The sequence below is a fragment of the Triticum aestivum genome, chromosome 3D, assembly GCF_018294505.1.
Source record: "Triticum aestivum cultivar Chinese Spring chromosome 3D, IWGSC CS RefSeq v2.1, whole genome shotgun sequence".
Lineage (NCBI taxonomy): Eukaryota > Viridiplantae > Streptophyta > Magnoliopsida > Poales > Poaceae > Triticum > Triticum aestivum.
The window spans coordinates 48,960,273-48,978,478 of record NC_057802.1 but is presented as its reverse complement, the minus strand read 5'-3'; the positions used below and the strand labels follow the sequence as shown (position 1 = coordinate 48,978,478).

The 18,206-nt window shown below is 47.1% G+C and overlaps 1 protein-coding gene and 1 pseudogene across 1 annotated transcript; both read left to right on the top strand.

Moving 5' to 3' along the window:
* The first annotated feature begins 500 nt into the window (after window positions 1–500).
* Window positions 501–9,371, top strand: LOC123077304 (putative F-box protein At1g47765; annotated as a pseudogene).
* A 1,608-nt stretch (window positions 9,372–10,979) lies between these two features.
* LOC123077303 (amino-acid permease BAT1 homolog) lies at window positions 10,980–17,220 on the top strand. Its single transcript, XM_044499555.1, has 7 exons — window positions 10,980–11,240; window positions 11,325–11,588; window positions 15,414–15,432; window positions 15,526–15,927; window positions 16,035–16,324; window positions 16,423–16,552; window positions 16,669–17,220. The coding sequence occupies exons 1-7, from the start codon at window positions 11,104–11,106 to the stop codon at window positions 17,014–17,016; spliced, it is 1,590 nt and encodes a 529-aa protein (XP_044355490.1). The 5' UTR covers window positions 10,980–11,103; the 3' UTR covers window positions 17,017–17,220.
* The last annotated feature ends 986 nt before the right edge of the window (window positions 17,221–18,206 follow it).

Sequence of the window (18,206 nt, the reverse complement as noted above, 5' to 3'; positions counted from 1 at the left end):
AGGAGTCCGTTTTTCGTCGGGTTGGGCCGAAATAACAGCCGGCGCACCTGAGCCGAACCCGGCGCACTGGGGGGCGCCGGCACAAGCGAAAAACATTTTAACAATAAATAAACTATTTTGTAAGTCATGAACAGTTTTTAATTTTTTTTGGATATTTTTCCATTCATGAACATTTTTTGTTGGTGAAATTTTGTTCAATTTCATTAACCTCTTTCAATACACGAACTTTAAAAACAATCATGAACATTTTTTGATTTTCTGAACATTTGTTTTCAAAATTTTGAACTTTTTGAATAAGAAAACATTTTTTATAATTTTAGAAACAAATTTTGAAACCACAAACATTTTCTGATTTATTAAATATTTTATTTGAAAATCCTCATTTTTAAAAAAAATTCGGAACTTTTTGAAGTCCCAAATCATTTAAAGTAGAAAAAAACAACATGACCATGAAATATTTATCTACCTTGCCGGGCCGAAGTGCGTCAATTAATTGTTATGCAACTTCTACTGGGCCATGCCCAGGCTACACCAATTCTGATGGGCTAGAGTGTTCAGCCTCCCCCATTCTCAGTCCCAAGCTACAATCCCAATCTCCAAACCCCTACCTCTGGAACCCTGACCTCGCCGCCGCCCGTCCGCTCGCACCACCGACGCCGGCGATCCCCACGCCGCCCTGGTTCTCTCTCTTTCTACGCCCGCGCGGTATCATTCGAGCTCACCATTTCCTACTCACATTATTCAGATAAGTTCTCGTGGTGCTGTTTGCAGATCTAGCATTGGCGACCTCAGCGATGGCGTCGCCGTCGTCCGAAAAGCGGGGCGAGCTGCCGCCCTCGGAGCACATCGCCGGCGAGCTGCCCCGCGACGCGCTCTACGACATCCTGCTGCGTCTCCCGGCGAAGGATGTATGCCGCCTCCGCGCCGTCAGCCCCTCGTGGCGCTCTCTCACCCTGGACCCGATCTTCGTCAAGGCCCACGCGGCCCGCCACCCGGGCCCGCTCCTCGCCACCACCTTCGCCGACGGCGAGTCCCGCGGCGTCAGCATCGTGGATCTGCTCTCCGGCGACGTCATCAAGCGGATACGCACCTCCGGCCCCGACCTGAGAGTGCCGCGCACGCGCCTCGACCGTGTCTGCCTCGTCGGAGGGCGACACCCTCTGGGCGTGCCTGTCACCCTGCTTGACCCGGCCACGGGTGCTGTCATCAGCTCACAGCTCCATGAAGTATGCCGGTTTGCTGAAGACAAGAAAGGCATACATGGAGTCATGCGTTTTTGGGAAAGTCCCCTCCACAGGAGTGTACAAGGCGTTCCGCTTCCTTGAAGTTCGCCCTCTGGTTAGTCCGCAGCAGCTGTGCGAGGTCATGACTCTCAACGGCCGCAGCGCTGGACGGTGGAGGGCAAGACCAGGACCTCCCGGCCGTGTCTTTTCCGATCACACGATGAAAAGCGCGGCCATCGATGGGGTCTTGTATTTCTTGATGGATTTTTCTAACATGTATCATTCGAAGGTGACCATCAAACCAGCCAGTATAGCTGCATTCAACCTGAAGACAGAAGAATGGATGCCGCCGATTGATGGTCCGGGACAAGTCAGCAGCTTATATGACGAAGAAGATGTGCTTCCTGTCTTCGAGGACCCCAGAGCCGTGGCGCAGGTTCATCATAGTTTACCTCAATCGATGGACCTATGGTTTCTGATGGATCGTGAGAAAGGTGTCTGGGTTAAAAAGTACAGCATAGGTTATTACCGACGTGAGGATCATTTTAGTTATCCTTTGCTGGTGTTAGATGACGAGAGGATTGTCTTTGTGATGCAATTAACGGGTCTGCTACAGGTTTATGATCCAAAAACAGAAACTTACACAGATTTGTGGCAGCTGGAAGATTTCAAGTCTATGTGTATTTACATAGGAAATCTGCTGAGTCAAGAGGCTACAGGTTTTCACTGCTGAGGTGAGTACTGTATTTGTATGCACATATTTACCAGGGGTGGGACCATAAAAATGAGTTCAGCCAGTTCTGAGCGTCATTCTCAATACCCAATCAAATTTTCTGATTTTGTTAAACTTGACTTGGTAATGCCGCTTGCAGTTATGTAGCTAGTGGCTCTCCCAGCTGATGATATAACAACTAAAAATGACATCTAGTTGAATGTTGGTTTAAGGATCAATAAGTAGACCATGTAAATAATAGCTCCTCCTCACTGGAGTTTTGTGAAGAACCTTTAAAAAAGGATATACTGCCATCTTAGGAAGAAACTGGCAAATACTCTCTCCGTAACAAAATGTAAGATGTTTTTTATGCCCTATGCAAAACCAAAAAACGTGTTACATTTTGGTGCAGAGGGAGTATGCATTTGTAGGTTTATATTAATACGATTTTACCAGATTAATGTAAACTATGAGGGCTGTTCTGTTATTTTGATTCTTAAGGCTTATTTGGCTATTTTTATATGCCAAATTGGATTACAGATTTACTGGGGCCTATTTTGTATTAATCTTTATATGTACATCAAGCAGGATCTTCTCACGAACTCCACATTTTTTCATTCCCCCAACGATTAGCATGGCCATTAATGTATTAAGTATACCCTAAAAATAGTCTAACAACAACAAGGCATGCATAGATTTTTACCATTTGGATGTTAGTGTGGGTTTTGGTAGTATTTTCTGTTGGGGATCGTAACAGAAATTTAAAATTTTTTTACGCATCACCAAGATCAATCTATGGAGTCATCTAGCAACGAGAGATAGGAGTGCATCTACATACCCTTGTAGATCGCGAGCGGAAGCGTTCAAAAGAACGGGGTTGATGGAGTCGTACTCGTCGTGATCCAAATCACCGATGATCCTAGCGCCGAACGGACGGCACCTCCACGTTCAACACACGTACGGAGCGGAGACGTCTCCTCCTTCTTGATCCAGCAAGGGGGAAGTAGAAGTTGATTGAGATCCAGTAGCACGACGGCGTGGTGCTGAAATCCTTCACATGTAGATTCCGCTACGACACTTTGCTTGCAACTGCACCAGCTGACCGCCCCACCATTCAAAATATACACGTATCCAGTTTGTGACTTAGAGTCATCCAGATCTGTGTCGAAGATAGCATCGACGTAACCCTTTACGACAAGTTCTTCGCCACCTACATAAATGAGAAACATATCCTTAGTCCTTTTCAGTTACTTCAGGATGTTCTTGACCGTTGTCCAGTGTTTCATGCCGGGATTACTTTGGTACCTCCCTACCAAACTTACGGCAAGGTTTACATCAGGTCTGGTACACAGCATGGCATACATAATAGACCCTATGGCCGAGGCATAGGGGATGACACTCATCTTTTCTCTATCTTCTGCCGTGGTCGGGCATTGAGCCGTGCTCAATCTCACACCTTGCAATACAGGTAAGAACCCCTTCTTGGACTGATCCATATTGAACTTCTTCAATATCTTATCAAGGTATGTGCTTTGTGAAAGACCTATGAGGCGTCTCGATCTATCTCTAGAGATCTTGATGCCTAATATGTAAGCAGCTTCTCCAAGGTCCTTCATTGAAAAACACTTATTCAAGTAGGCCTTTATGCTTTCCAAGAATTCTATATCATTTCCCATCAATTACGCTGAGGTGTTCCAGGCGGCGTGAGTTGTGAAACAATTCCACATTTCCTTAACTGTGTGCCAAATTCGTGACTCGAATATTCCCCTCCACGATCTGATCGTAAGAATTTTATTTTCCTGTCACGTTGATTCTCAACCTCACTCTGAAATTCCTTGAACTTTTCAAAGGTCTCAGACTTGTGTTTCATTAAGTAGACATACCCATATCTACTCAAGTCATCAGTGAGGGTGAGAACATAACGATAGCCACCGCGAGCCTCAACGCTCATTGGACCGCACACATCAGTATGTATGATTTTCAATAAGTTGGTTGCTCGCTCCATTGTTCCGGAGAACGGAGTCTTGGTCATTTTGCCCATGAGGCATGGTTCGCACGTGTCAAATGATTCATAATCTAGAGACTCCAAAAGTCCATCTGCATGGAGTTTCTTTATGCGTTTGACACCAATGTGACCAAGGCGGCAGTGCCACAAGTATGTGGGACTATCATTATCAACCTTACATTTCTTGGTATTCACACTATGAATATGTGTAACATCACGTTCTAGATTCATTAAGAATAAACCATTGACCAGCGGGGCATGACCATAAAACATATCTCTCATATAAATAGAACAACCATTATTCTCGGATTTAAATGAGTAGCCATCTTGCATCAAACGAGATCCAGATACAATGTTCATGCTCAAAGCTGGCACTAAATAACAATTATTGAGGTTTAAAACTAATCCCGTAGGTAGATGCAGAGGTAGCGTGCCGACGGCGATCACATCGACCTTGGAACCATTCCCGACGCGCATCGTCACCTCGTCCTTCGCCAGTCTCCGCTTATTCCGCAGTTCCTGTTTTGAGTTACAAATATGAGCAACCGCACCGGTATCAAATACCCAGGAGCTACTACGAGTACTGGTAAGGTACACATCAATTACATGTATATCACATATACCTTTGGTGTTGCCGGCCTTCTTGTCCGCTGAGTATTTGGGGCAGTTCCGCTTCCAGTGACCACTTCCCTTGCAATAAAAGCACTCAATCTCAGGCTTGAGTCCATTCTTTGTCTTCTTCCCGGCAGCTTGCTTACCGGGCGCGGCAACTCCCTTGCCGTCTTTCTTGAAGTTCTTCTTACCCTTGCCTTTCTTGAACTTAGTGGTTTTATTCACCATCAACACTTGATGTTCCTTTTTGATCTCCACCTCCGCTGATTTCAGCATTGAATATACCTCAGGAATGGTCTTTTCCATCGCCTACATATTGAAGTTCATCACAAAGCTCTTGTAATAGGTGGGAGCGACTGAAGGATTCTGTCAACGACCGCATCATCCGGGAGATTAACTTCCAGCTGAGATAAGCGGTTGTGCAACCCAGACATTTTGAGTATGTGCTCGCTGACAAAACTATTCTCCTCCATCTTACAACTGTAGAACTTGTCGGAGACTTCATATCTCTCGACCCGGGCATGAGTTTGGAAAACCATTTTCAGCTCCTGGAACATCTCATATGCTCCGTGCTGCTCGAAACGCTTTTGGAGCCCCGGTTCTAAGCTGTAAAGCATGCCGCACTGAACCAGGGAGTAATCATCAACACATGTTTGCCAGGCGTTCATAACGTCTTGGTTTGCTGGGACGGGTGCTTCACCTAGCGGTGCTTCAAGCACATATGCTTTCTTGGCAGCTATGAGGATGATCCTCAAGTTTCGGACCCAGTCTGTATAGTTGCTACCATCGTCTTTCAGCTTGGTTTTCTCTAGGAACGCGTTGAAGTTGAGGTTGACATTACCGTGGGCCATTTGATCTACAAGACATATTGTAAAGATTTTAGACTAAGTTCATGATAATTAAGTTCATCTAATCAAATTATTAATGAACTCCCACTCAGACAGACATCTCTCTAGTCATCTAAGTGATACATGATCCGAGTCAACTAGGCCGTGTCCAATCATCACGTGAGACGGACTAGTCATCATTGGTGATCATCTTCATGTTGATCGTATCTGCTATACGACTCATGTTCGACCTTTCGGTCTCTTGTGTTCCGAGGCCATGTCTGTACATGCTAGGCTCGTCAAGTCAACCTAAGTGTATTGCGTGTGTAAATCTGGCTTACACCCGTTGTATGCGAACGTTAGAACCTATCACACCCGATCATCACGTGGTGCTTCGGAACAACGAACCTTCGCAACGGTGCACAGTTAGGGGAAACACTTTCTTGAAATTTTAGCGAGGGATCATCTTATTTATGCTACCGTCGTTCTAAGCAAATAAGATGTAAAACATGATAAACATCACATGCAATCAAATAGTGACATGATATGACCAATATCATTTTGCTCCTTTTGATCTCCATCTTCGAGGCGCCATGATCATCATCGTCACCGGCATGACACCATGATCTCCATCATCGTGTCTTCATGAAGTTGTCTCGCCAACTATTACTTCTACTACCATGGCTAACGGTTAGCAATAAAGTAAAGTAATTACATGACGTTTTAGTTGACACGCAGGTCATAAATAAATTAAGACAACTCCTAGGCTCCTGCCGGTTGTCATACTCATCGACATGCAAGTCGTGATTCCTATTACAAGAACATGATCAATCTCATACATCACATATATCATTCATCACATTCTTCTGGCCATATCACATCACATGACACATGCTGCAAAAACAAGTTAGACGTTCTCTAATTGTTGTTGCAAATTTTTTACGTGGCTGCTATAGGTTTCTAGTAAGAACGATTCTTACCTACGCCAAAACCACAACGTGATATGCCAATTTCTATTTACCCTTCATAAGGACCCTTTTCATCGAATCCGATCCGACTAAAGTGGGAGAGACAGACACCCGCTAGCCACCTTATGCAACTAGTGTATGTCAGTTGGTGGAACCTGTCTCACGTAAGCGTACGTGTAAGGTCGGTCCGGGCCGCTTCGTCCCACGATTCCGCTGAATCAAGATAAGACTAGTAACAGCAAGTAAATTGACAAAATCGACGCCCACAACAACTTGTGTTCTACTCGTGCATAGAAACTACGTATAGACCTAGCTCATGATGCCACTGTTGGTGATCGTAACAGAAATTTAAAATTTTCTACGCATCACCAAGATCAATCTATGGAGTCATCTAGCAACGAGAGAGAGAGAGAGGAGTGCATCTACAAACCTTATAGATCACGAGCGGAAGCGTTCAAGAGAACGGGGTTGATGGAGTCGTACTCGTCATGATTCAAATAACCGATGATCCTAGCGCCGAACGGACGTCACCTCCGCGTTCAACACACGTATGGAGCGGAGACGTCTCCTCCTTCTTGATCCAGCAAGGGGGAAGGAGAAGTTGATGGAGATCCAGCAGCACGACGGCGTGGTGGTGAAAGCAGCGGGATTCCAGCAAGGCTTCGCCAAGCGCTACTGGAGGAGGAAGAGGTGTCACGGGAGGGAGAGGGAGGCGCCAGGGCTTAGGTGCGGCTGCCCTCCCTCACCTCCACTATATATAGGGGCTAGGGGGGGCGCATGCCCCCTTGGAGATCCCATCTAGAGGGGCGGCGGCGGCCCCTCTAGGGTTTCCAATCCTAGGCGCCTTGGGCCCTTAGGTGGGGCGCACCAGCCCACCAGGGGCTGGTTTCCACGCCACTTCAGCCCATGGGGCCCTCTGGGATAGGTGGCCCCACCCGGTGGACCCCCGGGACCCTTCCGGTGGCCCCGGTACAATACCGGTGACCCCCGAAACTCTCCCGGTGGTCGAAACTGGACTTCCTATATATAAATCTTTACCTTCGGACCATTTCGAAACTCCTCGTGACGTCTGGGATCTCATCCGGGACTCCGAACAACTTTCGGTTAACCGCATACTAATATCTCTACAACTATAGCGTCACCGAACCTTAAGTGTGTAGACCCTACGGGTTCGGGAATCATGCAGACATGACCGAGACACCTCTCTAGCCAATAACCAACAGCGGGATCTGGATACCCATGTTGGCTCCCACACGTTCCACGATGGTCTCATCGGATGAAACATGATGTCGAGGATTCAAGCAATCCCGTACACAATTCTCTTTGTCAATCGGTACGTTACTTGCCCGAGATTCGATCGTCGGTATCCCAATACCTCGTTCAATCTCGTTACCGGCAAGTCACTTTACTCGTTCCGTAATGCATGATCCCGTGACTAACTACTTAGTCACATTGAGCTCATTATGATGATGCAATACCGAGTGGGCCCAGAGATACCTCTCCGTCATACGGAGTGACAAATCCCAGTCTCGATCCGTGCCAACCCAACAGACACTTTCGGAGATACCTGTAGTGCACCTTTATAGCCACCCAGTTACGTTGTGACGTTTGGTACACCCAAAGCATTCCTACGGTGTCCGGGAGTTGCACGATCTCATGGTCTAAGGAAATGATACTTGACATTAGAAAAGCTTTAGCAAACGAACTACACGATCTAGTGCTATGCTTAGGATTGAGTCTTGTCCATCACATCATTCTCCTAATGATGTGATCCCGTTATCAATGATATCTAATGTCCATGGTCAGGAAACCGTAACTATTTATTGATCAACGAGCTAGTCAACTAAAGGCTCACTAGGGACATGTTATAGTCTATGAGTTCACACATGTATTACGATTTCCGGATAACACAATTATAGCATGAACAATAGACAATTATGATGAACAAGGAAATATAATAATAACCATTTTATTATTGCCTCTAGGGCATATATTCAACATTTTCTCCCAATCAAACTAAGTAGCACGGGCACGGCGAACGTTTCTTCAGCCATTCTTTTGTATTGCTGTATTGTCAACTTATTATATGCTCTTGTTTACTGACACAAGCTGGCAAACAGGCAAGCTGGTCAACAAAGAGCGTTTCAATTTTTTGCTTTTTCTTTTTGCTCATTTAAGCTTGAGGGGCAACATAGTTATTTTGTTATAGATAATTTTGAAGAGTATTTTTGTAGGCTAACAGAATGTGACATACTAATAAGAGTGCCAGCAGTTTCACCAGGCGCTAAGGATGGTGTGTTTTAGACCCGACGAGTGGTATTCTATTGAAACAGTACCTTACGATTTATACGAGCAAATTTTGCCTTGAGTTATCTTTTTTCGTCTAATAATAGTAATAACATAACACTGTCCTAGTAGCTGATACACCGAGTGCTTTGGTTAAGGCTGTGTTTGGCACTGCGGTGGATTATGATGTCCTATTTGGTTGAACCGATTTTACATGTCTTGTCATTTTTGTGTCAGCTTTGGGTGTCATCTTCAGAGAAGGAGCTGAAAATCGCGTTTGGAATTTTAATGCATTGTAATCCTTTGCTGGTCAATGATCCTCTGTATGCTGCTGAGTTCTTATCCCCACCACGGCGTAGCACACAAGTATATCGCTGGCTTCACTCTCTGTTTGCTTGATGTCTGATAATGTATCTGCTCTTTGCGGTTACAGGCCAAGCATTCTACAATGTGCATCATCCAAAGAGGCGACACTCCTTTTCCTGATGACGACGTCACGCGCTGCTAATTTGTTGATGAAGCCAGTTTGCTCAGTTGTGTTGTGTGAGCCTTCTCGCGAATCCTTTTACCGTCTGTAGAATCTACTTTGCTAGTATGTTTCGCTTGCATGTGTGGATGGGCCATGTGTGACATTGTCCTGGAGGACTCTTAATCATGTATGCATCGAATTGTCATTTATCCTTTGTCTTTTCTGAAAACAAGACTGACTGTTTGGCTTTGTGACTCTAATTTCAAACACATGATCTGCAAGTCTTTTTCTTTTGGCAGATTATGAATTTGACAAATTTTATAACTTTGTGGACTAGTTCCTATCTAGGAGCTGCGGCCGCTCTTACATATAATACCATGAAAGTTGGAGATTGATCCCTTCTCTATTGGAATGCAGTGGAAATTCCATGCTGTCATTTTTACGGAAACCACTGTCTTAAGTTCCATTGTTGAAACGCACCAGACATGTCTTCACAATTATTGTTGTATAATCCAATAGGATAGACGCATCAAGGTTGCTTGATGACCTGCGTGTTTGCTAGCTGGTCAGGCTGTAGAACTTTGAGGCCTGTTTGTAAGGAATAAATTGCAAGAAACAATCGCATTGAGAACACCTCGCCTTATCTATTTTTTTTTGCAAAAACCACTGATTGGTAGACTTTGACGCTTTGAGCACGTTTACGACAGATAGGTCCCGCTCGTCAGGAGCCGATGGGGCAAAATTATGCCACGTGGGCACTTTGACTAGTCAAAAACGCGACGAGGAGTCTGCTGCCCAGCTGCGTTGACTCGGCAATGCAGCTCACTCGCAATTTCGTGCCGGTGCCAGAGATGCCGCCCTTGCCGTGGAATTCCATGCTGGTGTCGGAGATGCCGTCCTCGCTGCATCATCAGAGAGATCCCGCCCGCGTCATCGAATCCTGTCGCTGTCTACCCATGTAGGAGAAGAGCAGCAGCTTCGCCGCTGAAAATGGAGGAGAGGAGTAGCCGCTCCGTCGCTGCCCATGGAGAGGAGCAGGGAGCTCCACCGCTGCCCTCGTCCCTCGCGCTCGTTGGTCTCTCCGATCACCAGCCATGAAGGAGAGGAGCACCATCTTAGTCAGGTCGTGGCTCATTAGATGCAGTGGTGGATGAGAGTAAGATTCTCGCCGCACATCCTCTCTTGCCGCCGGCCTGTTGCCTGTGGGAGAAAGGAGGAGGAGCGCCCGGGGCAAGATCCAAGGGACGGGGAAGGCCAAGATGAAGGTGTGGACGCACTCCTTCGGGCGCCATCGTGCTGGAGATGGAGAAGAGGTGAGGAGGTCGTTGGCTTGATGCCCGTCAGAGAGGGGGCAGCGCGCCTCGGCACCAGGAAGGCGGAGTCGCCAGGGCGCCTCGCTGGGTAGGGGCAGCCGGCACAGAGGGAATAGAGGGCGGCGATGGCTTGATTGGGGAATGGGGATCGAGCAAGAGAAAGAAGATAGACTGGGTTGGGTGTGGTGTTTGGCCAGAGAAGACCGGGCAAGGTGCCCACGCGGCCTTTTTTTGCCCGGTCAGCTCCGACGAATGGGACCCGTCTGTCATAAACATGATCAGTGGTTTATGCCAAAAAAAGATTTACCGTAGGCATGATGTTTTATGAAAAAATGTACAGTACCGTTTTGTGCTAACCTATCCTTCAATGGGATGGTTTTTGACAATTTACTCGTTAGTAAGCACTACTTTGGCAAAAGCCACTTGGGGTGAACATCTATCTCAAGGAGGCGTGGGCTAATCTAATCAAACCACCACGAGGGACAGGAGGAGATCGTCGCCCAGCCCACGCGATCGCCATTGCACATGGCCGGGTGGACTCTCCACGGAATCTGAGGCAGCCAGGCGGGCCGGCGGGCCCCACCTTACCGCACGCATTCTCCGTTATAAGCTCGTGTCACGAGTCATTAGGATGGATAGCATCTTCTGGATCTCGGACTGGTGGTTGGTAGTCTGAAAGAGAGTGAGCATGGCAGGGCAGGGCAGCTACAGCCGGCTCGCCGCCGACGAGGCCGCCGCCGTCATATCCGGCGGCGGCGGCGACGACTACGACTCAAAAAAGCTTCGGCTGCTCGGCTACGAGCCGCAGCTCAAGCGCAATCTCTCGTACGTGCAACTCCCACTACGCCACATTAACTTTTCACCATCTCCATTTGATTCAGAAATCGCACTTGCTAAACCGTGTTGCAGGCTGCTGTCCAACTTCTCGGTGACCTTCTCGATCGTGTCGGTGCTGACGGGCATCACGACGCTGTACGGGACGGGGCTCCAGTTCGGGGGGCCGGTGACGATGGTGTACGGCTGGCCCATTGCCGGCGCCTTCACCACCGTCGTCGGCCTGGCCATGGCCGAGATCTGCTCCGCCTACCCGACCTCCGGCGGCCTCTACTTCTGGAGCGCCAGGCTCTGCAGCGAGCGCCGCTGGGGCCCCTTCGCCTCCTGGCTCACCGGATGGTAAGACTTCACTTTCACTTGCTGTGTGTGTGATAGTACGTCTTTTTTCTTTCTTTTGTGTGAATGAATTGAATTGGAGGACGTGGTTCCTTCCTGCCCGTGCAATAATAGAATATCCATTTGTCAAAGAAAAGGGAGGGTGCGTAAGTCTGACATGACGAATTTTGAGGCGACTGCACGTGCTTCTCCTTTGAACTAGAGTGCGAAAATGAGCTGTTGAATTGAATGCGCGTAGTAATCTTACTCAAGCTGGAAAGAGACGCGCAAATATCTTTTGATTCATTTCTTTGCATGAACTCGACCGGTTGAACATGAGTAGCAGTACCTCTGTAACTTAGCATCAGACATTTTTTGACACTATAACAATGTCAAAAAACATCTTATGTTTTGATACGGATGGGGTATATCTAATCCGACACAAAGAGTCCATGATGCACTGCACGTGCACCGCTCAAAGGATCCCATTATTTCTTCCTTTCTTTTTCAAACGACATTTCCACAACCGTCTTAGCTAGCAGATCCTGTGACAATCAGATGTGATCAAAGTTGCCACTCTGTGCTAGTGCAAATGGATCTGCATTTGACGTTGTTTAACGACGTGACGCGGATCTTTGTGTTGTGTTCATGTGCTCGCTCCACTTTGCGTGCTTTGACCATGTGTGGCCGGCCACTAGACTCCTGATTGACGCCATAGAATCTGATCTTGATTTTTCTTTTGCTGGGAAAATCTGATTTTGATTTGATAGTGACGGGTGTTTGGATAGTAGCATATGCTACTATTAGTATGGGGAGAATATTCAGTGGTATCAACTCCCACATGCTGCCACTTAAAAACAAATCAATTTTAAATATTTTTAAAATAAAAAAAATCTGAAAAATGCGACTGTTCATCAGGAATGTGTCTACACCCCCTAAAAATTTCAGCTTCATATTTGAGATGCACATTGAGAAACCAAAAAGACAGATCTAGATGCAAATAGTGTTAATTTGCTTTTGGCTTTTCGTGGCACTGTTCATGCTAGATTTGTCATTTTTATTTCTCAATGTGTATTTCCACTTTGGACCTGATTTTTTAGGTGCCGTAGACACATACCATGTGAACACGAAACATTTTAAAATTGTTGTTTGAAAGTTGGTATCATGTGAGTATTTAAGGGATGGTATCACGTGATACTTTTTTTTCCAACCGGGCTCACACCCCTTTTCATTAATTTTGCAATCAACGAAAATACATCAGTCTGTTTTAAGTCTTAGTCAACCACTAGCCAAGGAAACCAGACCAAAACGAAACATCTGCGAGCAAAAGGAGAGCGAAAGGGGGGAGCGAGTTGGCTACCGTCAGGAAACCCACCACAGGATGACCCTGAAACGGATCATCCGCCATGGGGCGAAAACCTGACGACACTTTTTTCTAAGCAACTGTCCAACCTAAGTTCAAGGATGAAACTACTGGCATACGAGCCAAACAAAATGATACCAAAGAACCTCATACTAGTCCAGCGGGCATCAAACCCCAGTGGGACAAGGCTAATTAAACTAGATAGGATCACCAGCTAGCCGATCTGAATCCCGTCTCTATCTCCCAGGAGAAGCCTGCCATGAGGGTAAGATCTGTCCGCCAGAGCAGCTGCCGCGTGAGCCAACCTCTTCACCCCAGCCTGGAACTTCGTCTTGCCGTTTTCTTTAAGCAATCCTGCCCAATACAGCATAAACGAGCAAGCAGTGAAAACAGCCGCCAGCGGAGTACGAGCAACATTTTGGTCGAAAGTAACTTTGTTACGGAGGCACCAAATCCCCCAACATGTGGCAGCAATGATCATCATATAAAACTTTTTCCCTTCCGGAAAGAACTTATATAACCAGGCCCAACTTTGCCAAAGCGACCGAGGACAGCAAGAAGCCCCGGCTGTTACCCCCAGGACCCCCCAGACCGTACGGGCGAGCGGACAAGTAAAGAACAAGTGATTTGCTGTCTCCACACTTGTATAGAAAGAGCAAATAGGATTCCCAGGCCAATTCCTATTGCGTAAGTTATCCCGCGTAAGCACAGCGTTTTGAAATAGCTTCCACAGGAATATTTTTACGAAAAAACTAACGCCCACACGTGTGGCATCTTGTACATCGCCCACACGCCTCCATTATCATTCATTTTGCCACGTGTGAATAGATGACATCAGCAGGAATCTTTTTGGTTTTCGGCTTAAAAATGTATTATCTCCTAATTACAAATCCAATTAAAAATCCGTTTTCACCATTAAATCCGTCTCGACAAGATCTTCAAAACTAGACCCGATGTTGATATGTTTCGACGAAATTTTTTTTGCCCAAAAGTTGCCTTGCTGTTTACACTGTAGTTGCCATAATGCTTAAACTAAAGTTGCCATGTAGCAATTTTAGTTTGTAGAGCATGACAATTTTAGTATTTTGATGATGACAATTCCAGTATTTTGACCATGAAAATTATTTTTTTGTATGAACCATGGCAATTTTAAGTGCATGTATCATGGCAACTTTAGTTTATGGTTCATGTCAAGTCTAGTTTGTTAATTCTCTGTTTTATAATATGTCAAAATTTACTTTTAAATGTAGAAGAAAATAGCTGAAACATATCATGGCAACTTCAGTGTAAACACCATGGTAATTCATGTGTAATAGGCATGGCAACTTTTAACCCCAAAAAAATGTCGTCGAAACATATTGATATGAGATCTAGTTTCGAAAATCTCATCGCGAGGGATTTAATGGTGAAAACGGATCTTCAATCAGATTTTTCATTTAAGAGATAAAACATTTTAAAAACTAGAAATCCAAAAAGATTCTCACATGCATGCATGCGGTGACATGGCACAGTCTATGTGTTATAGAGTGTGTGGGCGAGTTTCGGTACCACCAGCGTTGTCCTATTTTTATTTTCAACGGGATTGTAGCTTTCCACATTCATTTATAGTTGGGGCCAGATAAACTTCTCTCTAGCCACTCATAAACAGACTTTGTAGTAAATTTTCCTTTACTATTAGGAAAAAGCTTCCAATCAACTGGCCAATCTTTCTCGCTGCATCCGTGGCTTGCGCGGCCGTAAGATAGAGACCCATTAGTCCACTAGATCGTGAGGGCGCGCGACTCGCATGAAGACTTGGTGCACGTGCCTGGGCCCTACTACCTAGGCCAACCGTATTCATTGCAAATAAACCCTACTACTTGGGCCAACCCTTGCAAATAAATTCCGCAACATCAGTAATGCTGCAAGACTTTGCTCCCGCAACATCACCTACGTTGCATGAATGTGAAGGCAAAAAAAATCTGCGACATTACCTTTGCATAAAAGTGAAGACAATTTTTTTTCTGCAATATCACCACAGTTGCAAAGTTTTCTGCAACAATACCATTGTTGCAAAAGTTACATCACGTCTCGGCACAAAGTCTCTGTTTCAGCAACAACCAACTTGTTGCAATTCGTGAAGTCACACGATAACGCTTTAGAGTGGTTTGCAACAAAGTCGTTGTTGCAGAGGGATGAGCGTAACAACTAGCTTGTTGCAATTTGTGACGCTCACGTGGGAAGATCTAACAGCGTGGGAGGTGGTCGATCTTTCCCAAACTTCAACTGGCGGATGCGTAGCACGGCCTTACTATTAAGTGCCCAAATCACCTGATACTTTCCCTATAGTATGTATGGTTCTTCAATTTTTTTTCTTTAGAACCAGTATGGTTCTTCAGTTCTTCTAGTTGGGACAAGACAAGAACCATTCCGGTCAATTATCAGCCTCTAATGATGTGATGTTTGTTGTCTACTCCCTCCGCTGCGTTGGCGTTGCATGCATGCAGGTTTAACATCGTTGGACAGGTAAAAACCCTCTGAACCTTTGTCTGTCTGTCTGTCTGAACATTTTTTTTTCTCACACACCCCGAAGTGACAGGAGCAAGAATTTTGTTGCAGTGGGCAGTGACAACGAGCGTGGACTACTCGCTGGCGCAGCTGATCCAGGTGATCATCCTGCTGAGCACCGGCGGGAACAACGGCGGAGGGTACCTGGCGTCCAAGTACGAGGTCATCGCCATCCACGCCGCCATCCTGCTCAGCCACGCCCTCATCAACAGCCTCCCCATTGCATGGCTCTCCTTCTTCGGCCAGTTCGCGGCGGCTTGGAACATGCTAGGTGTCTTCGTCCTCATGATTGCCGTGCCGGCCGTTGCCACGGAGAGGGCCAGCGCCAAGTTCGTCTTCACCAATTTCAACACCGACAACGGCGCTGGAATACACAGCCATGTCTACATCTTCCTCCTGGGGCTCCTCATGAGCCAGTACACGCTCTTAGGTTACGACGCGTCGGCGCATATGGTAATTAAGGAGAGCTTTTGTAGGTGTTAGGACACTGACAACATATGCACTAGGTCTCTTGGTAACGCTTTTTTGCTCATGCATGCATGGCATTGGCATGCACGCAGACGGAGGAGACCAAGAACGCAGACAAGAACGGGCCGATCGGGATCATCAGCGCCATCGGCATATCGATAGTGGTCGGCTGGGGATACATACTCGGCGTCACCTTCGCCGTGAAGGACATACCCTCCCTGCTGAGCCCCGACAATGAAGCTGGAGGGTACGCCATCGCCCAGGTCTTCTACCAGGCCTTCAAAAGCCGCTACGGCAGCGGCGTCGGCGGGATCGTCTGCCTGGGGATCGTCGCCGTCGCCATTTACTTCTGCGGCATGAGCTCCGTCACAAGTAACTCGAGGTGATCATCATCGTCTTCCTGGGTTATCTGCATGCACTTGGCTTGGTACATAGCTGGTAGATCTGAAATCTCGCTGTTTCCTTGTGTTTGATGGCTAGGATGGCGTATGCTTTCTCGAGAGACGGCGCGATGCCGCTGTCGTCCGTGTGGCACAAAGTGAACGAGCACGAGGTGCCCATCAACGCCGTCTGGCTCTCGGCTTTCGTCTCCCTCTGCATGGCGTTGCCGGTAAACATGAACCTCTTGTCTGGATTGACACCCAGTAGTCAACGTACTACTACAACAGTACAACTACATGCTCCAGTTAATCCTGCGCTGATAAACCCTCTGATTGAAAACTGCAGTCGCTGGGTAGCCTGGTGGCGTTCCAGGCCATGGTGTCCATCGCCACGATCGGGCTCTACATCGCGTACGCGCTGCCCATCTTCTTCCGGGTGACGCTGGCGCGGAAGCACTTCGTGCCGGGACCCTTCAACCTGGGGCGCTACGGCGTGCTGGTGGGGTGGGTGGCCGTGCTCTGGGTGGTCACCATCACCGTGCTCTTCTCGCTGCCGGTGATGTACCCGGTGACCAGGGACACGCTCAACTACACGCCCGTCGCCGTCGGCGGGCTCTTCATCCTCGTCCTGACGTCGTGGGTCGTCAGTGCCAGGCACTGGTTCAAGGGACCCGTCACCAATTTGAGCGGCTAGCTTCACGTACGTGTGTTCACGGAACGCCATGGAGGATTAGTTGTACAGCTGTAGGCTGGTTGTACCTGAGATTCTTATAAACAGAGGCTCGTAGAATACAAAGGCTTTCCACAAATTTAGAGATCTTTTACGTGGGTGCGCGTGGAAGGTGGAACAAATCCTGAACATCTTAATTACATGTCACTGTCATGAGACACAATTTAATTTTAGAAAGAATAGAGCTATGAAAGAACACAGATTTAGTAAGGTCAACTACTCCTAACAAACTCTTATATAAGGTTTCCACTCATGTGTTGTTGTGCAAGCTAGACCACTGTTTGGGTCTGACGAGCTAGAGTTAAGCACATTGGACGGCTGAAGCCCGCTCCTGTGTGGCTGTCTGTGGCTGTCTGCGTGCGTACACGGCTGAGCGATGCTCGGCTTCTTTCATGTCCGAGAGGAACACGAGTTGGTGCAGGCAGAGCCGGGAGGAGGAACTCTGATCGATTCGAACAAGAAGACGACGAGTCGGCGACTGACTCGGATCGTTATGTACCGCCGATCGCCTACATAATTCATAAGCCGTACGCCCTGACCGCCTAGCTCTCATCGATCAACATCACGACCAACGCCTTCGAGTTCTGGCCGGCCAAGAAACCCCAAGACAGAGACAGACAGGCAGGCAGCCATGTCTAACCTGATGGCCGCCGGCTTTTGGGTGGCTGTAGGGGCGGCGGCGATACTCGGGAAGCACAGGTCGCCGGCAAGAATTCAGCAGGAACGGCTTCTAGACCGGGACCTAGAATCAAAGAAGAAGGAACTGCATGAACTAATCCGTGGGCCAAGGACAGACATGGTGAGACAGTTTTTCATCGTGATACAGTAACAGTACTCCTACTTGTTGTCACGCATTCTACTTATGGCTAATCCGTGGGTGGTGGCTGCAGGGGCAGGGACGATCCTCGAGAAGCAGAGGTCGTCGACCCAGTAATCTGGAACGGATTAAGCTGCAGGCAGATTTGAAGTTGAAACAGTTATTTGAACAACTTCGCCAAGCAGAGGCCAACCGGGTGCTCAAGGAACCGGCAACTCACTGGCCGTTCGATTAACTGAGCCTACATACGTACGGCTAGAGATTAATTGGTGTTCCGTCCATGTTTAATTTTTTTTACCAATTTGTATATGCTAATATGCATGATATGATATACCTT

Excerpts from the sequence above, each read along its gene's own strand:
- LOC123077303 (XM_044499555.1), top strand. The coding sequence starts at position 11,104 with ATGGCAGGGCAGGGCAGCTACAGCCGGCTCGCCGCCGACGAGGCCGCC. Across the intron at positions 15,928-16,034 it reads ACGACGCGTCGGCGCATATG|ACGGAGGAGACCAAGAACGC; the intron begins GTAATTAAGGAG and ends GCATGCACGCAG. Across the intron at positions 16,553-16,668 it reads CCCTCTGCATGGCGTTGCCG|TCGCTGGGTAGCCTGGTGGC; the intron begins GTAAACATGAAC and ends TGAAAACTGCAG.